The 26,546-nt window shown below is 35.8% G+C and overlaps 1 protein-coding gene across 9 annotated transcripts in view; it reads right to left on the bottom strand.

Moving 5' to 3' along the window:
• arhgap21b (Rho GTPase activating protein 21b) overlaps positions 1-26,546 on the bottom strand; it is a 97,298-nt gene that overhangs the window by 53,732 nt on the left and 17,020 nt on the right. For all 9 annotated transcript variants that reach the window (XR_015478277.1, XR_015478278.1, XR_015478279.1 and 6 more), the window contains exons 3-4: positions 1,916-2,089; positions 1,803-1,824 (exon numbers count right to left, since the gene is read on the bottom strand). Coding sequence is in view for 4 of the 9 variants with exons in the window: in XM_087240491.1 (XP_087096617.1) it covers positions 1,803-1,824; positions 1,916-2,089 (196 nt within the window). In the remaining 5 variants the exon portion in view is untranslated. The remainder of the gene's footprint in view (positions 1-1,802; positions 1,825-1,915; positions 2,090-26,546) is intronic.

The raw sequence follows: 26,546 nt of genomic DNA, 5'->3' as shown, positions 1-26,546 counted from the left end.
ACTTTCATCCCAGTTCTCCCCTAACCTTACGGCAAAAAGTAGGGGTGAAAGTTAAAGCTTCAGGGATTAATCGTTTTTATAAAAAATGGTCTAATCCATTTCGACCCTCAAAAAGTTTTGAATCAATATTTTCATTTATTTCTTATAAATCTCTGATTAAAATGGACTTTATAATAATTAGTCTTTACTGCTATATATATGTGGCGAAAGCAGGTGTTGAACCCTTGACTTTAACAGCACCTATAAACAATAGGGCAGTGGCGTGGAAGTATTTCAGATTTATTAAGTGCAGCTCTGTTTATTTAACAGTTTCATTTATTGCTGATCCAGTCCATTCAGTACAGATGGTTTCATTTGCCAGGGTGGTGCTGATAATGGAGCTTTCAAAAGTAATTTGCAAGCCATTGCCTCGGTAACACAAAAGTAATTTAATAAACACAATATAGATGATGATCAGATATTTCGGTTTTTATTTTATTTTTCGTGACTTTGTTAAATACCAACAAATAAATAGCATGCTTTTGCTGAGCCACCTAAAAAAAAAAAGTTGGCAGCCAGGTAACAGTGGTGAATAAGGCTGCATGATACTTGAAAAATATGCAATACTGTAGTTGAGAAATGTGATTATAATATAAAACGTCCCTTAAAACTGTTTTTTTATTAGCTGTGTTTTTAAATTATTTATTTGTTTGATATTAAAAATAAACAGGTAATTTTTTTTTAGATCTAATAATTTCAAATTCAGACTAAAAAACAGTGTCAGGTTGCAAAAATTTAGTCCTCAAAACACTGTGAATGAGTAAAAACCTCACAGAGCAGATATTCTGACATTGGCTGTTGTCCTTTTGATTTCCATCTCAACTCCTGCCATTAGTGTTTATCTTCAGCTCTGGGTTCACCTTTGGACAGTTTCAGCCTATAGCAGAACAACTATTAGGGAGGCAGGGCAAGCGATAATAAGGCCTATCTGATAAGTCTGATCAAATAAAAATAAAAAACAACCAGTGTATAAAATAAATGCAACTCATCACACATGACTGTGTTGCATATATTGCATATACTATTATCATGATAATGATAATTATTAACCATTAATCATGATAAATATTATATTGTGCAGCCGTAGTTGTGATGTCACTCACACATAGAATATACAATGCTTACATTATTAGGCTACAGCTCGGCTTTTTGTGGGTCTTAAATTCTTTTTTAATTATTCTAACATCTGTAAACTGACGTTTAACCTTTTCGGCTTTTGGAAATATCAATACTACTTGGATTAAAACTGTATTTATCAAATCCAAAATCAAATTAAATCAAAAGCTTGTAAATCAAAATCAAATCGGGGAAATTGATACCCAACCCTAGAGAAAATTCTCCTATAATCGCACCTCTTTTCATCACATTATTTTAAAAAGCAGATTATACCCAAGCATAATAGAAAAACTGCCATTCTTACCACAACAAAATAGTTAGATTCCAGTGCTTCTATCCTTAAGTATAAAGACAAACTGATTTATTCAACTTTCAGTTGTATGTTAAGTCAAAATTCCCATCCCATCTCATCTGTGCCAAAATTATATGCGATAATTGGAAGGCATAATCATGTGATCAATCTTAGATATTTTCCTTGACATGACCATTGAATGTTCCCTTTGGTTCTAAACAGAATTCTGGAAAGGCATTTCATCCAGTTTCAGATTTCCTTATGCATTGCATGCATTGGAGGGGGACTGGTCATTGGAGACACAAAATGCAGAGCAGCGTTAAATAAATGATAGTCACTTAAAAATATATCTTACCTCTGTGACTATGGTCTTCATCCTAAAACAAATAGAAAAACAAAAAATGGTCATATACACAACACTTACAAAAAATACAGAACAACTGAATATTGAATTGATTGACAGGCAACCTTAAAATTGGAGTGCATCGCAGACTCTGGTGGGTATACAATGAAGTGACGCAGAGTAAATCCGAAGCCTTGAGAAGTGCGGCGCAGACGAAGAATCTTAGGCCCCGGCCAGGAAAATGGCTCATCTTCCACATGGAAGGGGACTCCTGAAGAATCATCCTGATCCACCACATCCTAGGGAACAATACACACAAGTGTCAAATTAAAAGAAAAAAGGGTAATCAAACAAAAAAATAAATAAATAATAAAAATAGTTGAACTAAAATTGAATATTGAGTAATGGGTGGGGCTTTCTTTTTGTGCATCATTCCCTCAGAAAAAGCTTATGCTAAGAGAGGAATGGTTAAGAATACTGTGGCTAAAGCCATCAAACTGGTGTCATCAGAGAAGTACCACAACTCAAAAAGCAAAAGCAAGTGGTGTTGTTTTAAAGATTATCAAATCAATGGTTTGTTATTTTGTGTTAGGTTGTGCAGTGCTTCCCACAGATTTGAAATATACTTGCGGCGGTAGCCGAATTGAAACACACCAAATCACGTAAAGTTAACTATATGAGACAAACAATACATAATTTAATGCCAATGCATTTGTATATAAAATAGCCTATGTAATATATTAACATTATCAAATCATCATCATAAAAACAGACAATATCCCCAAAAATCATAATTACAAAATTTAAAACCTTTAGATTATTTAAATAAGGCAAATGCATTAATTAACTATTCCTAAAGTTGTACATACATTTTGCAGCCAGTTTCGAAAACTTATTTTGTCCTCCACGGATAAGTTTTTTTTTTAAATCATTTAGATAAAAAAACTATTTAACGTTTCTCTCGCTCTCGTAACTGTGTTCGCGTAGTCAGTTGCGAAGCAAAGCGAAAGTAGGCTTAAGTAAAAAAGTGTTGCAAAAGTGCATACAAGCTATAGAAAACAAAAGTTGAATGCTGGACATTTTTCGAGATTTATAACCCGGGCAGAACAAATTTAAGTCTCAAAAAAGCGCGCCTCTGTGGGTCTGACGAGCACATGAGACTTTGGGAGATTTGAAAGGTCTCCTGCGCACAAAAGAAACAGGTAAACGAGAGAAGATTTTATAGTACTTAATCGATCACCAATGTTTGGTTATTGGGTGGATACAAAACAATGTAAAGGATGTTGTTAAGACTGCATTGTTTTTTTTTCTGTGTGTTTGATTTGTTCTAGATTGGGGCTTGCCTTTGTTGCATTTGATGCTGGTCAGTGCCTTTATTTATACCCCGTCAGAAAGTTGGTCGGGCCGCTGTTCATTGTTGCAGTTGGCCAGAGCTGCACTCCAATTTGGGCATTATGCTTTGTTTCGCATCCATACACTATCACTGACAAGACTAACCGCATCCATTCACCTACTTTTCACACTGATTGAACATACTGATACTGATGTTTTGATTATATTATTTTCTATTGTGTTAAATAAATATTATTTTTGATTATATTTCGCCATGTCATCTCCCTCACTATGTTACATCCCTAAGCCAGGTGTAACAGATGTTAATAATAGTATTAAAATAAAAATAAATAAAAATGTGTCATTAAATATACTTGGGCGGCCAGCCCAAGTAAAGTCTATGTGTGGGAAGCACTGACTTGTGCTATATCCATTCTGGACATCATTATTCATATAGATCTCTAAATGTCTGAAAAGAATGGACATATTTACTCAGCTGATGCATTTAGCTCACTGAAATGAACAAAGTGAGACATGATAAACCAAAGAAATGGGCTAATAAGTAAATGGCCTAAAACGCAACTAAAAGCCTCTTGCAAACAATGGACATTCACAATTACACGTTGGCTAGGTCTGTCACAATAGCCATTTTTGTTGTACGATATATTACGGTAAACTATATTATTGTCATTTTAAGTCCATTTTATGCCACTCATTATATAATGCCAAAATGATATTATAATATCATCACAATGCAAGTACACTCTGCCAAAGAACTACTAATATTTAATTCTTAAGAATCTTTAAGTTAATTATAGTCAATTCATACTCCAATATAAATAATACTAAATGTTAACAAAAATAAGTGCAAGGTAATAAGTAACACAGGCTACAATATCTGGTCCCAGATCTATTTTCAGTTGTTATGCACCCACATGAAAATATACTATAGTACTTTATAGTATATACTATTGTGTTTCATAACCATATTGACAGAGACACTTCCAACAGAGAGAGAGATGCTGCGAAATCAGCTAAAATGTAGCTAGAATGGATTTTTATAGATAGGCAATATTTATTGCATCACCAAATATGATGGTGTTTGTGTCCATGTGTTCTGCGATAAGCTGATATATTGATTATTGTGACAGGCCTAACATTGGCCATTTTATATTCTATAATAATAGGCACAATACCAAAATACACAATTAGTATATTATACTTGTCTTGCAGTCTTTCATTTATGGTAGTATAGATATAGAATTTCATTTGGGTGATGATGCTTACAGTACAGTCATTTGTTTTGTAGTGAACAGAAATACAGAGGATAATGATTGGTCGACTAAATGGCTCTTGATTTAAACAATTATCGGTGATAATAAATATTCTCAAAATTGACTGCCTTTTTTCTCTAGTTTGACAGACAATTAAAATGAAAATAATAATAATAATAGTGTATATATTTACTAATATAAAGATGTATGAACATTTATCAGCACAAGAATGAAACAAAAGAACTGTGACACCATAATTCTTGACGTTTTCATCTTCGTAGAGAGAAACACCCCCTACAGCCCGAGTCTTAACTGATCTGGTGTTAGGAGGGTGTGGGTTATATTTTACACTTCATTTGAAGTTAACTTCCTTGTGAAGCATACTTAAGGCTAACACATACACACACACACACACACACACACAAGGCTATATTTCCCCCTATATTAGGAATCAGCTTTCAGATTTATTTGGTTGACATATTAATCCTTAAATATGACATTATGGTGGGTGCCCAGCAAGCTTTTTTGTTTTTAAAAGATGTCTAATAGATGACCAAACATAGTCGTCTTGGCTAAAACGAAGCTAAATTTGCCAGTGAAAATCTAATAGACATCTAAGAAAGAATAGGCCAAAACTAGACTAGTCATCAAATAAACAGAAATGCATGACTACACATATAAAGTCTGTCTATTTGACGACTAGTCCAGTTTTGGCCTATTCTTGGAGAGTACTCACACTATGCACAGTTTCCTTGAACCAAAGCAGCCAAAGCAGGCTTGTCCCCCCTTCCATCTCCCCAGGTTTGCTAAAGGTGCAGTGAGGGGTTTGCATCTTTAATAAACTATGACAGTTTGCGTTCATTGAACAGTAAGAATGATTAACATACCCATATCAAACAGTCCATTAAAAGTCACGTCTCGATTTCAGTTTCGGCACATTTTGCACTCACACACAAGCTTACCGCGCCAAAGCCCAAGTGAACCGCCTTCAAGCACACCTCTTCCAACCGGACCAGGGCCGGCCAAGTGAACAGTGCCTGAGCCTGATTTAGAGCACTCACACTTCTCAAACGATCCAGGAAATGGGCCTGGGCACATTTCGGATAGAATAGTGTGAGTAGGCCCTTAGATGTCTATTAGATTTTCAATGACAGCCCAAGTTTAGCCTTGTTTTAGCCAAGCTGTTTATGTTTAGATGTCTATTAGACGTCTATTAAACACAAAATTGTTTACTGGGCAGAGGAAACAAACTTTGTTTGTCAAAATGTTGTTGTATTTTTACATTTATTTAAACAGGTTGAAGTTGTGTAATTTTTGAATGCTTTGAGCTTCCTCTGGTTCTTCATGCCTTACACTTTTAGTGTGGGCATTCTGTTTCCGGCATGCAATGCTCTGTTTATGGAGTATTTATAGCCTCACACCTACCCAATATTCACGCCCTACCCTTTACTGCCAAACCTCCTCCAGCTGAGGTGTGAGTCTTCAACTCTATAAACAAAATCTGGTATCTGAAATGCCACAACTGGTTTCTCACAAAAATCTGAACCTGTTTTATAAAGCATAGACCATTACTAAAAGATAAAACATTACTTCAAGATTCATCACTAAACTTTTTCAGATACTCCCTTTCATTTACACATCATCTCAAATGTATTTTAAAAAATAATAATAATAATATATATATTTTTAATTTACCTCCTAGAATTGCCTCACAATTACATTTCCAAGCATCAGGCGACTACCTCAAAACGCAGATAAAATATCTGATATTCTCTTAAGAACATGGAATGTAAGTTCTTTGCTTTAATGTTTTATTTTTTGTGTCAAACCTTGTAATGCAATAATATAATTCATCACAAATTAAACGCACAACTTTTGAAACCGCTATTGTCTTCAGAATAGTTGGTTCTTTTTGAAATCTGAAATAAATCCTAGGTAACTGTAGCATGACTTCCTTCACAAACAAAAGAATTCTGCAATTTGTGACCTAATTCGATTCTGGTTTACAAGCTCTCGATGTGATTTGACTTTATTCTTTATTAGATTGAAAAAAATATACGCTATAATAAACGTTAATGACAACTCTACAAATAAGCAAACTCCTTGTTTTACATTGATAGGCCCATTAAAACCAGATCCATAATTTAGATGCATGAAATAAGAACAAATAGTTTATGGTTACAATAAGATGAAGATAAAATAAGTAAAAAAAGTCAATTTAGTTATGACACACTCATGTCTTCCCATATGTTTCCCGTATAATGCATACTGTATTTCCTTCCTCTAAGACAAGCCACTCAGATGTGAATCTTGCACTTGACCAATGACTTTTTTTTCTTTCAGACCCTATGTTGTGTTACATACAATAACACTTCAGAATGCAAGTAGAATCAACACAAGAACTCCATAGTAACTAATAATAACCCCTCTGATTTCCCTTATGTGTATATTTAGGAATATCCATTGTATTTGATTGTCCATGGTTGGCGTAATATCATGTGCCGTTTACATTTCCAGTAGTGTTGTGCAGATAACCAAGCACGTAATTTAACACCTTCAGACTTTTTTTATACAATGAAACAGACAAGCAAAACAAAACAGAGACACACATATTTATTTTTAACATTATATCCCATACTATACGAAAAATAACTCACTGCATGAACTGTATGTAGTGTACATAAAATACATGGAATTGCATTGACAATATTTTACATTTCGTCATCTTAGATGTTTTTTTTATAAGTGGTTTACATTATTAAGACTTTTTATCTAAAAAAAAATGTTACACACATTGTTTGCTATGGAATGCAAAAACATTAAAGCTAATTATCTCAAAATCATTCAGAACCTCATAATTCCAAGGTGACGAATTATTCAAAACCCTTTTTCATTTAAGTGTCTCCTCTGTTGTTCACTTAATAAATGTTTAAGATTTATAATCATTTCTTTTTGTAAAGGTTCATGCAGAACAACAGCAAAATACGCAAAATACATAATCATACATAATAAATGTTTATTTAGTTTCACCAGTTATTAATTGGCTTCATATTGGGTTTATGAACAAATAGGGTTATCTGTATAGGGCATTACAAATCCCATATCTCTGGTCACAGCAAATAGCAAACCCCACTGGAATACAGAATATAGAATAAACAAAGATTGACTAGCATTTGGGAATTTGTAATATAACATTTTTAAAAAGAATGTTCAAAATAGATTTTGTTTGCCTTGCCCTACTCAACAATAGTTGTTGCTGAAGCCTGAAAGAGTTTAGTTCATGTTGTCAAGATGTTAAAAAGACCCACTTCAAAAGGCTTGAAATGAAAACTACCATCAGAATGACTGTTTGTATCATGATGAGGAAGCCTCTGAAGCCAAAATGATGTGGAAATGAGAATTTGGCTTCCAAAACCACAGACCAACCCCAAAAAAACTGGGCCACCTGACCAATCAAAGCAGAGAAAGCTGTCTTAAAGGAGGGGTTTAAAAGACATTGAACGTTTCTGGTATTAATTTTTTGAGAAAATGTATACTTTTTTAGGAATTTTATTTTATTTTTTTACTTGAATAGACTCAACTATATGAGACCTTGACAATGAAATCTGAAATTCTCAAAAAGACCATTAAGAGGAGGAAATCTTGACATTTTACAACAGTAAACATTAATGGTGATCTGCCTAAAATGCTAAGAATAAACAGTTAGCATAATTCCTTTCAAATACAATCCCTCCCCTGCCGTAAAGCCACGCCTCCTAAAAATCACGAACGCACATGTTAAAGATGACAGAGACCCACAAGATAATGTCATTCACCAGTTAGAAAACTTTATAGTACTTTATAATACTACAATACTGAATGAAAAACTGTATTATATCTAGCACATTTTCTGTCATGTAGTTAGCAAACAAAATTTGTCATAATGTGCAATATTTCATGCATGCATAGATCGCTGGTCTCATACTCTGTGGCTTTGTCCTAAAGCGACTACAGTAATATTAGTAATTGGTCAGCGGCATGCAGGAATAGTGTAACGATTTATCGTAGTACAATTTATTGCGATGCAAAAATGTCACAATATGCATCGTGGCGTTATGACGATTTTATTACGATATGACGTCCGTTTTCTCTTATTAGTTGAGCTGTTTGCACGTGAGCTACGTTCCACCTGCTGTCGCACGTGAGTTCAGATTGCAGCAGCAGTAATGTTAGCAGACCAAGATGAGTGGAGTTGAAATAGAGGATGGCCCATCCTCTCAAAATCAGACGTCTGGCAACATTTCGGTTGTACAGTCATTGCTTTAGACTCGTCCGCTTTTTGACACGCATACTGGGTCAAACATAGCCTAAGTTTTAAAGTCTTCACAGTGATTTACATACTTTGCAGAGCGACATGGATACCTCCTAATGGTGTTGAAAGAGTCACATACTGTATTTATAAGGTACAATTCACCCTAAAATATCATTCTGTCTTCATATAATGATGTATTGGCGGCCGCAAAATCACACATGACGTGAGCTGACCGTGAGCTGTTACTACAGAGGGCGGACTATAATAGACGTGCGTGCAGTAACAACATTCAGTTTGTGGAACAGAGTGATCGTTCAGGAGCCTCGTGGGAAGTATGAACAGCAGTGGAAATGAAACCGAAAGCGTGCACATTATTTAAATAATCATATCGCATTTTAGAGTTATGATTACGAAGAGCATTAACCCTTTTGAGTACAGAGGTACATAAAAATGCACGTCAACATGATACACTTGATAGCGCCGACATCAGCGACGCCGAAGAAGTAGTAAACCTGCCTAAACTGCTGAAAAGAGCTACGACTGTCTTGTGTAATGAAAAGACGGCCACCCTGTCACTCATCATGCCCAACATGAAGACAACCATCCATAAAAACCTCTCAGACAGATACACATCAGTTCAGGATTATTTTATAGAACTGCTGATTACCTGGAAATGTAGATTATTTTTTATATATATATTGTTTTTTTTTTTTTTGCACACACAAAAAACGCAAGTGACCAAGCAAAGCCTTAAGCTCTTACTGTTAAATTTAATTGAATTGAATCATTTAAATTATGTTTTATAAGAAGTTTTTTAACTGTTTTATTTTCCAGAGACAGTCCTGTTTAATTTATTTTCTTAAAGAAGGTTCAGTTTAACAAGTTGAAACAAAAGAAATACATAAAAAATAGTTTACTTGGTAATTTTTTTTTTTTAATATAAAATTTGCATTTCAGTTTAATTAAAAATTTTTATTCCAAATATCGTGATACATATCGAATGATGAACATTATATCTCGATACACATTGTATCGTGAGCTGAGTGTATCGTTACACCCCTAGTACATGCTATTTCAGAATGAACATTCAAAGTACCATGACAAACAATATAGGGAGCGAGTCACAGGTTTTCATAGTTCAAAAATGAACCAACGTGAATATAAAACCAACTTCACCCAAGTAAAGCAGGCTAGGCGGAATAGCGCTTTTTACTCATGTTTTGTTGTTAAACTAAATAAAAATATACATTATCGATGCTGTAATAGGTCTTACTTTAGAAACATAACATTACCTGTCTAAAAGAAATACTTCAGCCATGCTGTCATCTTTCCTCCAGCGTGCAAAAGTAACTCCAATATTGGGAGTTTAAAAAGTTCTGATTCAGCATTTGTTTTTTTCACTGCTGTCACTCATGTCCACGTGACTGAGGTGCGCATGGTGGATCTGCATGAACAGAGGTCCGCAGTTGTACTAATCTACATTTGCTGACAGACAATTTTTAATTGAACAAACTTTTTTTTTAGTTTTATGCCTTACCCAGAATATAAATATACATATAAATACATTTAGATCATTTAATTTATTCATTACTATTGGAATGTGAATAGACTTTCAACCAGCACAACAAAAAAGGTTTCTGAAGCCAATCACCTACTTCACCTTTTATCTTATAATTACTATCATGGAAAAGGCAACGCTGCCTAAAAGTTCACCCGTAGTCTCATGTGCAGAACATCTGCTGATGTTTACAAGACATTTGCACTGGGCTGCAAATTCATTATCTCTCTGATGACCGCATGATGAGGTCACTCCTGGAAAGAAATGTAAGAAACATCCTAAACTTCTGACAGGTATGTGCTAGGAAGCATTGACTCAATGGTGATGTGTGAAGCAGGTTATGGGCCTTTGATTTATTTTAGTATACTACACAAGTAGTCTTGAGGTTCCTTGGAACATGTTTGGAGAGTGACAAATACTGATACGAGCAGCTGAGACTTTGAGGAATCGGTTAATAAGTGCGAAACCCAGCAAGTGCACATGAAATCTGAGAGCCTGTGTGAACTTGCAGAGCAGGTTTGTCAAGAGCTGTGATGATTTCCAAAATACTGCGCTCATAAATTTTCACGGCTGGCCGGTTTAATCCAAACAAGTTAAAACTGCATTATCATTTCATCATATTACGCTTTTGCTTTTATTCAATGTGTTGTTGTTCACTTGATTCAAAAACATTTGAGAATTAAATTACACTAAACCAAATCTTTTGAGCATAAAGCCAAACAATGTTATGCAACATTATATTGCACTTATGCCATATTAAGAAGCATTCATTACTTGAGTAAACAATACTGTGTGAAGCCAATTAGAATGCAGTTATAATGCCCCATAAATCAAGCTATGAAAAAAAGGAACACCCTTGCATGAGTTATGAGTGTTGGGCAGTAGCGTTCTTACAAGTAGCGACAAAACTAGCTTTACTACATTTCTCAGTAGAAAGTAGAGGTGTCAAAATGAATAGTTTTCGGTGCATCGCGATGCAGACACAGACAATTAGGTATTGGTTCAGTAATAATGATAACCGGTTATTATGTACTGACGTCATTTATCTCTTATGCGCTCTGTCGCGAGGGAGGCGGGCGCCGATATTTACAACACTCAGGAGCCAACTCAGGGGCGGCCCGTGGCATAGGCAGTATAGGCAAATGCTAAGGGCGCTGTTCAACCAGGTGGGCGCCAGAAATGAGCGCGGTTTAGTTGGTTTTGTTTTCGATATTCCAGACACATTTAGTAATAGCAGGAATAACTCAAAAACGTCTTACCCTAAAAAGATCTAAAGTGTGTTTCCTACAAAAAGACAAAGCTGGTTATGTTTCACAGCTGTCTTTTTCGCTCGATATTACGACCACTGCTCCCTTTAAGCCCTCGCAATATGCATTTAGCTGGGAGAGCTCTCAGTTAGGGACCGTCAGAATTTTTTCTTTTTTTTTCTTTTTTGCTCCGCTCAGCTTGATCTCTCTTGGCTAAACGCATATTGAGAGGGCTTAACTGTGTGTGTGTGTGTGTTTGTTTGGTGCTGTCTATGTTTGTGTATCTTTGTGAATGAGAGACAGCGTGGTGCTGTGTGTCTACACAGACAGCTTGTTATAGCCTCCCCCCAAAATATAACACTGTGTATGGAAAGCATCGTGCACCGCGATGTAACGAGATATCGAATTGAACCAAATCGATGGCATGATAATCGGAACCAAACCGAACCGTGAGACCATTAAAGGTTTACACCTCTAGTAGAAAGGCGGTACTTTGTAAATCAAATAGCTTTTCAGTAGCAAAGCTATTTTTACAGTCAAATAGCGCAGTAGCATCCACACAAACTACATTTACTGATCACGGATCAATTAGGCCCCGTTTACACTGCCAATTAAATGTGACCCAATTCAAATTTTTTGATCATATGTGACACAGATCGGATCTGTTCTACTGTGTAAACATGACAAAAATGCATGCATTCAGATATTCAAAGATCCATTTCAGGCTTTCTTTAAATGTGAAAATAAATCAGCTATAAATCAGATATGTGACAGTGTAAACGGGCAAATCGGATTTATTGAGGCTACGTCACTAAACTGTGGTACTTCTCTGTGGTTTAATAACGTAGAAGAAAGAGCATGTGTGGAGATGCCAACGCGGTAAACAACAACAACAGAGGAAACATGGAGGGAAGTGGTCAGTCGCCACAATTTGCCCCCACCAGACCTGAGATCTCTCTCGTACCCATAAATTTCTCTGAATGGTGGAGGACTCCATATATAGGCAGGGCTCGAAATTGCGACCATTTTGGTCGCATATGCGCCCGAAAATTAATCTATGCGACCTCATAATATATCTGGGAGCATTAGTACGACTGCAGATAATGGTTGTAGTGCGACCTGTTTAGATTTTTTGTAAAAACGTGCTGAATCGCTCTTCCCTGCCGCTATATTGGTTCATATTAGCTGTCATTCACTCACGGTATTCCGCTGTCAGATGACAGGGAAGGAGCTTTTAAGAACACGGGAAATGCAAATGGCTGAAGAGTAAAAACTTAAAGCACACAGGTTTGCAAACCCCACCTAAAGTTGAGGCGCAGATGAAAGAGATCATGACACGTCACGTGGTGAATAATGATCCGCCAGCTGAGATCAATTGAGTACGAGCTTCTAGGAGAAGGTGCCCGAATCTCCATGCGTTGCATTCACTGTTATTGCAATCATTGCTTCAAATTCAGCATCATATTTAACCAATCATATACAAGACTAGATTAGAAGGATTGAAAACTTACTTTCACAAGCGAGACACAAACTGAAACCAAAACTTTTAAAGAGTGATAGAAGTGAGACTTTACTTACTTTTGTCTATTCTTTTTTTGAGGTGTATATTATTTTTTTTATTTATTTACTGATGACTGCTTTGCAGCTTTCATCATTAAATTGAATGATTTATTATAATCTTTTGTTTGTTTTGTAGCAGAAATATTATTTATTAAATTGACATGCATATAAAAACAGCAGTACAAAATAAATATTTCTTACTGCAATGCTTCATTTTTGTTTGATGCAAACTATACAATTATTTTTCATAAAGTAACAGACTTTTTATAGCAGATAACCTACATTCATGCACATTCAAGGCAGTATCATAATGAGAAATGGAATTCATTGTTACTATTATTGTCATTTTTTATCATCATTAATATTCTATGGCCTAATTATTAGACATTCATTTTGGAATTATTGCACACAAATATCAATGTCCTCGCAGCATTAGTTAGATAGTTGTTTCTAGTTTTTGTCAGTCCTGTTAATGTTGTTTTAAAATACAATAAATCCCTTAAAAAACAATTTGCAGCGGTGCTCATTCATTTTTGGTGGGTGCTCCTAAATTTTTTCTGGTGCTCCTAAAAATTTTTTGGTGCTCCTAAATATTTGAAGTTGTGAGCACCGGTGCTACCAAGTAAAAAAGTTAATTTCGAGCTCTGTATAGACCATAGGCGCAAGCTGCAATGACAGCCCTTTCCCTCTGCCTTAAAATCATTTTAAAGGTGGGCAATCTTTGCATATTTCGCAGAGCTAAAAGCAAGACAACTACATCATTCACAGAATTGTGAGGTCAATGTCTGGTCAATGAAAGTAAAACCATGACTGCATCCGAAACCGCAAAACATAATATTTTTCAACTAGGCTAATTAGGCTAACTAGGCAGGTTAGGGTAATTAGGCAAATTATTGTATGACGATGGTTTGTTCTGTAGACTATTAAAAAATAATTTTGCTTAAAGGGGCTAATAATTTTGACCTTAAAATGGTGCTTAAAAAAGTAAAAACTGCTTTTATTCTAGTTGAAATAAAACAAATAAGATTTTCTCTAGAAGAAAAAATATTATCAGACATACTGTAAAAATTTCCTTGCTCTGTTAAACATAATTTGAGAAATATTTAAAAAGTAAAAAAGAAAAAAAAGGGGTCTAATAATTCTGACTTCAACCGAATTCACAATTGTTACTAATGATACTATATTATGTAGTGTAATTCATTAATGAAACTTATCATCCCTTGATTTTTATTATTTAATACTTCAGTAAGGTCTGACTTTGCTTTGATTAAAGTCTTGGCAGAAATAATGTTCAGTATAGAATATAAAGTCAACTAAATTACTATAGTATTTTAAAAGTGCAACGCCTGGTTTTATTAGATTTTTTTGTTTTTTGCTGTTATATTTTATAACTTGTATGTTTAGTACAAAAATTTGTTGCGTCTAAAAATTGCAACCATCTACACAAAATATTCTGATTATTTTGTTGCTGTCGTACCATCGATATTTTCTCAAATTGTCATTAAAAGTGGAGCTAACAAATTACTAGATAAAAAAGGAATTTAATCGGTTGTCATTAGTTAAACAAACCGAATCCTTGCCAGAAGCGGCCCGCACTCTACACACAAACTCGGGCCAGATATGGTTAACCGGAATTATCACAAACGCATGTGCACGAGCGAGCTGCGGGCCATATTCAGCCCGGATAACATTTGGCGATGCTGAGTCCAGAGGCGCCGAAAGGGCAGCCGAGCTCGGGCCGATTACTACCTGCTATTTGGGACTAGCCACGATAGAAGAAATTGTCTTGTTTTTAACTCTGCGAAATATGCGAAGTGTAGTATAAGCAGTGAATGGTTCAGTCTAGATTTACCCCTACGCAGTTTATGCAATGGTATGGCCCTGATGTGTGTGTGTGTGTGTGTGTGTGTGTGTGTGTGTGTGTGTGTGTGTGTGTGTGTGTAGTTGAAGATGTAGCTTTTGTCTGTGTGCGCACTGGTGTTGGAGAGAATAAAGTTGCGCTTATGGTTTATATGCTTTATGATTTCCTCCACCATTCAGTGGAATGTGTGGGTACGAGAGAGAACTCAGGTCTGGTGGGAGCAAATTGTGGCGACTGACCACTTCTCCTCTGTGTTTTCTCTAATGTTGTTTAACGTGTCGGCATCTCCACACACGCTCTTCCTTCAGTCATTAACTGCAGAGAAGCACCACATAGGCCCCGTTTACACTAATGCGTTTTAGTTTGAAAACGCATAAGTTTTGCTACGGTTACGCCATCCGTCCACACTACGCCGGAGTTCTCGAGCGCCGAAAACGGAGCGTTTCGAAAACGCTGGAGAGGCCGTTTTCATTCTAAAACGCTGTTGCTCCGTCTCAGTGTGGATGAGCAAAAACGGAGACATCTGAAAACGGAGGCGGGGCTGCAGACATTCGCCTCTCTGATTGGGGCTTTTCCTCAATATTAAGTAGCCTAACACACAGTTCAGTCCTGAATCTTCTCCGTGTAAGTTCAGACTTCGCAAGTTTGATCAAGGCTGCATCTCTTCTTCTCAGTTTGATATGGAAAACATACCGAGGACACGCGTCAATCTTCACAGGGAACCGTGTACTTTATAACTTCATTCACATCACCCTGGCTTCGTTGTTTCACTTTCTCAACAATAAAATGTAAACTTGATATAAGGAACTGCCTATTTTTATTTTAATATTAACAACTAAACAGACAGCAGAAATGTTGAGGCGTCGTGCTGCATGAGCGTCATCTTCACTGTGTGCATATTTATAACAAAACGGAGCCGATAACAACTGCCTCCTTTCAATTTCAGTGAAAATACGAAACATACCCTCTCTTTTGCTGAATATCAGTTTTAATAATCGATAATGGCCATTATAAAAGTATAACATACAATAAGTTTATACATTATAGGAAATAAAGGCAAGCGATCAGTCAATATACAGAATGTAGGCTACGTGCTTACATTAATCATTAACTTATCTTTGCGCTCAGCCAAAACACGTTACCTGAGAACAAGTAATAGATTCCAATGACCAAAGTCAGGGAATATGTCGTTAGATAAAGACAATAAGATGAATGAAATATCACGTTTAATAAATATAGTGAGATTAGATCCAGTGGGAGATGCTTGATGAGAAGTCCGACTAGCAGAGCTCTCATCTGGGTAGATGGGCTCCAGCGATTGCCAAAGTGTGTGTGTGGTCACGTGATGTGCGTTTTCAGCGTTTTGGTGTGGACGGAGAGCAGTTTAGAAACGCTGGGTAAAACGCGAGTGTGGACGCTGATCGTTTTCATTCTAAAACGCCGTTTTAAAACTAAAACGCACTAGTGTAAACGGGGCCATAGTTGCAAGTTTAATGATGAACAGAACAAAATGCCTCAATAAATCCGATCTGCCTGTTTACATGACAGTCGCATTGTCACATATCCGATCTATATCTGATTTATGTCCACATATGAAGGACTGATCTCTGAATATTTGAATGCATGCTTTTTTTGTGTTTACACGGTCATAGAACAGATCCGATCTGTCACACATGAGCAAAAAATGGGAATTGGGTCACATTTAACTGGCAGTGTAAACGGGGCCTAAGATACGATTGACTTGGATTTAGTTGCTTCAGTTTTTTAAAAAAATTTAAAAGAAAACTGCAAAAATAGATTCGATGTAGCAAAGTTACTTGGCCAAGTAGCTTTTAGCTTAACATGCTACATTTCCCAGAGGGTAGCTTTTAGTGTAGTTAAGTTACATTTTAAGTGGAGTATAGCTAATCACTTAGTTTACTACATTTTTGAAGTAGCTTGGCCAACACTGACTAACCATGACAAATTAAAGCGCGGTTAATAGTGAAATCGGTTAATCATGGCATCACTAATGTTGTTCGGACACTTTGTGGTTTTACTTGTTCATTTGGGCCCAACACTTGTTATCATTTATAAGATTTAAAATTAACAAAAGAAAAATTCAAACAAATAAAGATGCAAAACATTTGCACATGGCAGAAAAGCCTGCATAAGTCCGTTTTGAGTCGCTCATTAAACAATCCATTAATAAATATAGTTGCTTTCTAAAAGAATCAGGATTTTATTTGAAAGAATGATTAAATACCTCATTAAAACACGCACAAAAAAACAGCTAAATACTTTAAATTATTGCGACTAAAATAAATAAAACACTGAAATAACTTGTCAAATTACTGAGCCTTAATTATCTAATAAAAATTTCCTGAACATAATCAGAGCATTTATCAGCACAGAACTAAAAAAAAAAAAAAAAAAAAAACACCTTATGAATTATGAAAGCATCATTTTGTCAACACACCAGGAATATTGTGCATCACAGCTGGAGAGGACACATTTATAATGCGTAAAGCTACTAAATCTACAGGATGACGAACAATGAATAAATGAATAATTAAGTATTTCACGCCCACACATCATCTATTTTGGATCAAGCCTTTAGAGCAAACTGAAAGTCAATTATTCCAGGCCGGTGAAAGTAGAATCAGGCAAACCTGTCAAGAGAATCTCATGTGAGATCATGATCTCAACCGGATACAAATCAGGAACGGCACTCAGTCATGCAGAATGGATGTGGTAGTTTTGTTTTAGAACACAGGGGCAGGGCTTTCGACTCAAAACAGATTGACTAGGAGCAGCATTAGCTCAGACAGTCACACACTAAACATGCAAATGCCTTACCAACAGCTTCAAGTGACTTAAATGGGTAACAAACAACACATTATTTGTCTAGAAAGTCAAACTTTCTCCCCATTTGAAACTTTCACTGAAGAATATGATTCCAAATGTCAAATAAGGCATTTACTATTAGCCATGGGTGGGAATAGGTTTCTGACGATATGATAACCTTGGATACAAAATATTATGGTTTAATAGTGTTCCCTGCTGAAAATTCCAGCTTAAACCAGCCTAGGCTGGTTGGCTGGTTTTAGCTGGTTGACCAGCCTGGTTTTAGAGGAGTTTTGGCCATTTCTAGGTTTGTTTCCAGCCATTTCCAACCTGGTCTTAGCTGGTCAGGCTGGAAAATGACCAGCTAAATCCAGCTAAAACCAGCGTGACCAGCCTGGTTTAAGCTGGACATAGCTGGTTTTGGCTAGGCTCCCAGTCTGGCTAGGCTGGTCAAGCTGGTTATAGCGGGTCATCTCTTAGCCTAGGCTGGTTTAAGCTGTTTTTTTTCAGTAGGGTTGGGATTACTACTCTAAAATAGGTTATTTTTAAAAGTCAACAAGTTTTTTCCCCATTGAACACAATATATTTTTTTAAGGAAACATGTATATTTTGGACAGTAAACATGTCAGACTAGATCATTAAAATAAGTAAATGACACCTGCCATCTTCATTAGTTTCAAAAACACAGATTTCTTTACACAACTTAAACACATAAAAAAACCTTGCATAAACCGTAGAAACTGTGCAACAAAGTTTTAAAACCCTGACTTTTCCAAACTGCGGCAAACCTTGAAATTGCCCCATCCCTATTTACTATCACAGTGCTTATGAACATAAAACATGAGAATATGAAGGTTAGACTTGTCAAAAAGTACCAACTTCATAACTGAGTAAATTTTTCATTGACTGAATAGATTTGAAAAACATTCATCATTTGCCATAGTGTTCATGTGCTCAACACATACACTGGCTACAAAGATCATCGCTTTATGATATTCATTGAGCACTTAGGGTGCACTTCCATAGAAGCATTTTTTTTTTTGTGATGCAAAAGTGTTTTCTAAAATCAATCAACTGTGAGCGCTTCTCCAACTGTCAAAGTGTTTTAAAAAATGCTGAGTGCCAAACAGTGAGCACAAAACAAAGACTAGAATACACGACATGTCATTCATATAGATCATTTTAAGGAACATAAACAACAATGGTTCAAACATATTTCTGTTTTACCGTTCTAATTTCTATATTTTCCAAGAGAGGCAACGTGATGGCGCAGTAGGTAGTGCAGTCGCCTCAAAGCAAGAAGGTCGCTGGTTCGAGCCTCGGCTGGGTTAGTCGGCATTTTTGTGTGGAGTTTGTATGTTCTTCCTGTGAGTTTCCTCTGGGTGCTCCAGTTTCTCCCTCAAGTCCAAAGACATGCGGTACAGGTGAATTGGGTAAGCTTAAAAATTGACCGTAGTGTATGTGTGTTAATGAGTGTATGGATGTTTCCCAGTGATGGGTTGCAGCTGGAGGGGCATCAGTTGTGTAAATTATACGCTGGATAAGTTGGTGGTTCACTCCACTGTGGTGACACAAGATTATTAAAAGGACTAAACCGAAAAGAAAATTAATGAATGAATTTAGATTCCAAGAATCAAAAAAGGACCACATATTAATAAATAATGTTATGATAGCTGTTTTAATGTTAAGTCATGATTGAATTGCCTCTTGCTATAGTTATAAAATGCTTTGAGAGCAGGAAATATTTATGGGCAATGACATTGCCGCATTGAAATGGTCTGTAGTTTCGCATGAATGGTCTATAGGAAAAGTGTAATGGTCAATATGGCGATTGAAGCCCTGTTGACAAGTACAAGAGCCAATCATCAATTGCTAGTGCCAATTCTCTGGGGGGAGAAGCTTAGACCAAACATTGCTTCTTTACGACAGTTTATGTGGTCACCAAACACACTGGAATCTCAGCAAATACTTACTTCACAGACATAGGAAATATTTCCACAAAAAGCCTAAAATCTGTAGCAATGCGATCAGACAATTATAAACCCTTATCCATGATAATTACTAAAATGACCATAAATGAGGTTGGTGTCGTGATCTCGTTCCTTTTGAGTGCACGTGTGCATTGCTCGGGCAACCTGAAAATATGCCGATTTTGTTTGATTTGAATGTTTAGAAATGAAACTTATGAAGCAGTTTTATTGGGGATTCAAAATATGCAATGTAATCGCAAAACTGGCAAACACATTACATTTACATACTGCCCAAAAAGCATTTCAAAGATTGCCGCCAAGTGAAATGACTTGCATTAAAGGGACTTTGGCATAAAACGCATGCTTAACGCCTGTCTGCCTTAACACTTCCATTAACAACACAAACATTGCAACACAGTGGCATTTCAGAAACCCAATATTGTATCCCTTTAAATATTTCAAGTCACGCAAAGTAAATTATTATCTGCTTATTAAAAATGGATATACTATTTTTCAATTGACTAGCAGATTAATGCTTAAGTCCTCTTACTAATCAATAAGATTCACTTTGTTAAACCCACAGTATTGACAACCACATTCCATTGTGTGAAGTCTCTAAATTCTGACAATATTTACAATAAATGACTGAGCACATGTTCTATTACTGCTACCAATAAAGGTAAACAGAACAACTCTTAGCATTACAGGGTGCCTTCATTGATGTGTCACATAAATAGTCCAATAAATACAAAAAGCTATATTATACCTACTGTATTACACACACTGATTGACTCCTTCATATTTCACACACCCATTTATTTTGAATGGGAAGTAGTAGTTCTTTCAGGCCAAGTCTGTAAATAATTAATAATGAGCACAGGTGCACCTGGTTAACATAATGAGCTCCTGGACATATATGCAAACTAGTTTGACTTGAGATTGGATTATTACTACTTAGCAAATGTTAGCAAATCCATTAACTACTCTACTGACAAAAGTCTTGTCGTCAATCCCATTTATAAGAGCAACAAATAATAAGTTGACTACTTGATCATTTAGAAAAAGTGGCAGAAGGTAGATCTTTCCAAAGAATTATCTGTTGAGCTGCATCCCAATCATCAAAAATACTGCTATTGGAACCAGCAGGGACCCAAGATTCTATTAGAAATCATGGTTTGGGGTTACATTCAGTATGGGGGCGTACGAGAGATCTGCAGGGTAAATGGCAACATCAACAGCCTGAGGTATCAAGACATTTGTGCTGCCATGTACATTACAAACCACAGGAGAGGGCAAATTCTTCAGCAGGATAGCGCTCCTGCTCATACTTCAGCCTTGACATCAAAGAACCTGAAAGCAAAGAAGATCAAGGTGCTCCAGGATTGGCTAGCCCAGTCACCAAAAATGGAATATTATTAAGCATGTCTGGGGTAAGGACGAGGCATTGAAGATGAATTCAAAGAATCTTGATCAACTCTGGGAGTCCTGCAAGAACGTTTTCTTTGCCATTTCAGATGACTTTATTAATATGTTATTGAAGACATGGCAGAGATGTATGGATGCAGTCCTCCAAGCTCATGAGATTCATGCAGTATTAATTATTTTTCCACTGCACCATGACTTTATATTCTATACTGAACATTATTTCTGCCAAGACTTTAATCAAAGCAAAGTCAGACCTTACTGAAGTATTAAATAATAAAAATCAAGGGATGATAATATTTTATTTTGGTAAAATAAGTGTAATCTAGAGGTTATTGTCTTTCATAGAAGCCACTTCTGATACCAAATGATCAACTAGAAGTTAATATTTGTTGTTTCTAAAACTTGGATCGGTGACAAGACTTTTGTCAGGTGGTGTAGACTTCATAAAATAAGTAATAAAATTGATAGGAATTCTAGTAATAGTTCTAATAATAGTCAACACATTTTTGATTACCAAAAGTAATTAGACTAAGTGACTAAAATCCTTAATTTTATGTAAGGGATTAAGCATTTTCATCACGCCAAAAGACTTATGCAAAACTCATTCTGGTGACTAAAAACACATTTCTGCATGTTGCTTTGCATAAAATAGAACTTAACTAAACATTAATGATTCAGACATTTAAAAAAGACACACAAATCTTTTCAATGAATAATTACACCAATTCACAGATGCAGCAAAATAACTGCTACTTAAGGTAAGAATCTTCAATGGAATATTTAGGTCTAAATTTCTACAAGTCTAAAAAAAAGTGTGCATTGGGGTGCAGGTCCACTGATAGAAGCAACACGTTTTAAGCAGCAGCAGTGTAGCAAGGTGCTGAGTGTGCGTTTTAAGCAAGGGGCCGAGGGACCTGTTTTTTTAAATGCTCCGACAGCTGGAGAAGCAGTCACAGCTGAATGTTTTTCAGCTGCGCAAAAATGATTTAGTAGACAGGTGCTTAGTTTATACCTACACCAACACTTTGTTTAATATTTGTAATTGGGCTATAATGACAATTGAAATGTGTACTCCAATGTAACTTTACTTCCTGAAAAAATCTGGGATCAGAGGATTGCAAACTCCACTGTAAAGAAATCATCACCTGCAGGTTTTTCTTTTATAGATATCCCCATGAGAAGAAAAAAGCCACGCGAACAGGGCTAAAATCAAGTCAGGATGGAGTGTTCAGCAAGTTCAGCAAGCCACCATGTACAAGAAGTGCATCCAAAGGACAAGCATGACTACAAGCAACACCTGTGGGACTGAGACAAGTCTGGCTGACAATAGCAAGTATAACCAGTGGCACCCCCAGAAAATTTATTAGGGGTGGCCAGAAGAAGCCATACCAAATCTTGGGGTGGCACACAATTTATTTTTATATATTTTTGTTTCTGGTAAATGAAATTATGTGGTTTTAATTCAATCAATTAATTACTTTTGAAATTACAATTTAGTGCAAACCAAATAAAATCAATATTTAGTTTAAAAACATTTTTTATACATATAAATAACTTTTCAGTTATTTTTCACATACTTTTATTGTACAGCATACAGTATATGCCAAGTCTGAAATTAATGAAGATTAATTAGTTAATTAATAAAACAAACAAATGAACAAACTAAACAAAAGGCATTACTATATAGACACACACACACACTCACTATACAGACCCTAATATTATTTATCCATGTCCCTTTTTGAGCCACAATATTATGAAGCTTCTACTATTGATGTAAATATTAAATTGCCATTGCTGCCTATTGAAGGCATGTGCCTGCTGTTAACGACGATCGGGGAGGGCAGTGGTGGTCCCCCCACCCCACCCCTTAAATTGTTAGATTTGTTATTCAATAAATACAACAATTTATTTACATTTATTCTAAATAAATACAATTTAGATTATTATTAGTATACAATTATTATTCTACATAAATAACAGAAATCAATCCTAAATGTTACTGGAAAACATTTTAACAACTGGAGGGGTAAGCTAAGATCACTTAAGAAACATTGTGCTTTGCCCGCACCACTTTAAACTGTTTACTGTAGCCAAAATTCTGTGAAAATATTTTTGCAGTGTATGCTTTTCCTACAATGTTTTTCTCTGCCATTATATGAGTCGGTGATTATTCATCCTAAAAGAATAAACTCTAACTGAACTAAGCATGTCTGGCATGCTGTTCTTTTAAGGCACGGAGCAGTGGCTGAAAGCAATTTGTCTCTCTCTATTCAATTGAGGATCTATTTTCCCTTCTGGCCCAAGACTTAATCATATGACGACCCGTAACAGGGCTGAGAAACAGGAAAATGGCAGAAAGCTAGGAATGCGGTGACAAATACATTTCTGACAATAGCATGCATATCTTTTTGCTTTATTTTATTTTGCTCTTCATGACTTAGTCTCTCAAATGATTTCACAAAACTATGTTTTCATGTTAGTGGTAAATGGTTTTAATTGCCAAAAGAAAAAAAAATGTTGTTTATGCTTGGATTATTTTATAAAGGCAAATTTTTTATTTTGCATCTAAACTAGGGCTCAATGATAAATCAACATTTAAAAAACAAAATAAAAATAAAAAATAAAAAAAAAAATCGCATTTGTAATTTAGCAAAAGCTGCGATTGATTTGCACAGTGTTGTGCTAGTTACTAAAAAATAGTAAGTAGTTACAGTTACTCCATTAAAGGGCCATGAAACCCCCCGTTTCAGCAGGATGTTTTCACACCTCTAGTTTGGAAAAAGTCAGGAAAGTGGGTGTGTCTAGCTCTGTTTGGGTGGGAGTGTCGGGGGAGGGAAAATGGGCAGGGTTTGAATAAAAATGGAAGTTGCCATTTGGGCATGCGCTGTTGACCGAAGAAAAACAAACACACAGACGCAAGAGAGAAAGACAGTGTGTTTAATGACAGTGAAATAGTTAATACCGCACGTCGTATAAGAGAAAAAAGCCTCTGCATTTCTCTGTAACTCAGATGCACTCTGTAGGTCAGAAAGCCGTGTTTGTGTAGACTATCCTGTCACAAAATGCGGCGAAAATTCAACAAGACGGTCGGCAAAAGTTTCCTTACAGTGTTCACGTGTTTACACACAGAGAGCAGAATTTACAGCGGATCTTTCAATATTGTAGGGATATTAACGTACTGTAAACTAAGTAACTTAGAAATCATTTTGACTAAGGTCTGTCTTAAAAGAGTATGGAAACACTGAAAGAGTACTGCTGACCATACGAACTATAACTTTGCCATCTGAATGAACAAAGAAAGGGCACTGATTGCAAACACTTACCGAATCTGTAGACAGGAAAAATTAGCTCATACTGGAGCTGCGTCTTTTTTAAAGGAGACGAGTAGCAAATCCGGAACTCGCCATTGATGAGAAATGCTCGAGTAAAAAATGTTCTAAACAAACGCATTTATGCCGCGTGTCGCGATCCACACGTGAGTACAGCAGTGCTCTCATAGAGAGAAAATGAAACAAAACCTTCACACTATGAAAGCAACACTGGCGCCCCTTATCTCCAAACAATTCTTATTATTTTCCCACAACTTTTGGCAACACAACGTGTGTTGTCTCTCTGGCGTCTGAATACTGTTTCAGGTACAGTCTAAAAAACTTAGCATGCATATTAATAAAGTTGCAGCTCATACATAATGGAGCGCGCTGATTGGTTTGAACAAAGCCTTACTCATGAATGAATGCAACACACTCAGAGACGTAATACGGGACACCCAGGTACAGACGTCCAGTCTACACAATGTAATACAACCTAAGATCTCATAGCCGTGACGCAGCTTCAAAATTCATTTCAAGCCGGAAGTACAAATTTGCTCGAAATAATGCAAAAATAATCAATTTTCACTTTTTAGTGAGATGTGTCCTAATAGTGTTTTAGCAGTGTGGGACACATATACGACTGTCAACAGCTTAAAAAATGTGTTTTGGTGTTTCGTGACCCTTTAAAAAGTAACTCAATTACTTCATCAATTACTTACATCAAAATGTAATGCGTTATTGTTAAATGTAATTTGAGTTACTTTTCCAAAGAACATTTTTAATGCACCCACTATTGCCCTTATAACATCATTTCAGTGCTGCACTGAAAATATGAAAATGAAAATGTTAATCAATTTCACAGATTTAATTAATTTGCATTCTCACAACCAAAACACAAGACACACGTAAACAAAAAGTAATTGTTTAACACTAACTTATTAAAGTCAGACCAGCAGCACAAAAATAAAATTAAAATATCAGGTAATAAACCAGCTGAATAAAATATTCAGAAACAATATTGCTTTAGCATTATAAAAGTTGTTGTATTTAACCCTTAAACATGTTCTTTCACAGCTTGAATATGAAAACTAGCAACAATATACAATAAACACAAAACGAAAAAATGAAAGTAATCTGAATCAGGGCTCAACAATAAGGACAGCCCGATGGCCCGGGGCCAGCGTGTGAGGTGCTCGGGACATTAGACAAGATTGTTACTGGCCTGATCTGTGCTGCCTTAGAATCTTAAGTCTTAGAATCAAGAAACAGTTTTGCTTTTAACCTGGTAAAACCAGTACAGCGTAGTGACGGCGACATTAAATTTAAGAGGGTACAGCATCACGATTTGCTCATTAGACATTCATTAACATTTTAAAAATACTTAAATTCTAGATTCAAACACATTTTTGACACAACATTTAAAATGCGGCTAAGAAATAGCTATTAACTTTTACTTTTTTTTTTTTTTTGGTGGGGCTGGTGAAAATATTGGCAAGTAAAAATCTGAACCGCTAGCTCGATCGGGCCAGTAGAAAAAATCCTTAGCTTTAAACCCTGCAAATTATCACAAATCAATTTGGTGAAACTCAGCACCAAAAAAAATTAAAAATGCTATTACAGACAACCATAAATTGTATGCAATTTAAACCAAACAAAAATATAACAGCAGCTCAAAAATTAAATCGGAGCAATTTTTCAAACTAACCACAAATTAAACATGGTATGTCAAGACCTTATGTAACATAAACTGTGTATATTCAAAATGCAAAGTCAGTTTTTTTATAACAGCTCTAAAAATATGCAACACAATAAAAAAAATAAATAAATAAAAAAAGCACATCATTTTTCTGAGCAATCGAGCACTGCATTTTTAAATAACGTGTTCTAAATATAACAGAATTGTGCCACTGTGTCTACTAAACTAATCGATTTTGTTATACAGATAACAAATGTATGCTTATTTGTTTAAAACAACAAACATAGTAGTATGAGTAATAGTATCGTTAATAATCTCTAGCTCTATCTCGTGCACACTTGGTCTACCTCACGCATACTCTGTCTTTCTCACTTGGTGTACCTCGCGTGCATTCGGTCTTTG

This window comes from Danio rerio, chromosome 2, assembly GCF_052040795.2.
Source record: "Danio rerio strain M-AB ecotype USA chromosome 2, GRCz13ab, whole genome shotgun sequence".
Classification (NCBI taxonomy): Eukaryota; Metazoa; Chordata; class Actinopteri; order Cypriniformes; family Danionidae; genus Danio; species Danio rerio.
The sequence above is the reverse complement of the archived record's forward strand: the minus strand, read 5'-3'. Positions and strand labels throughout refer to the sequence as shown.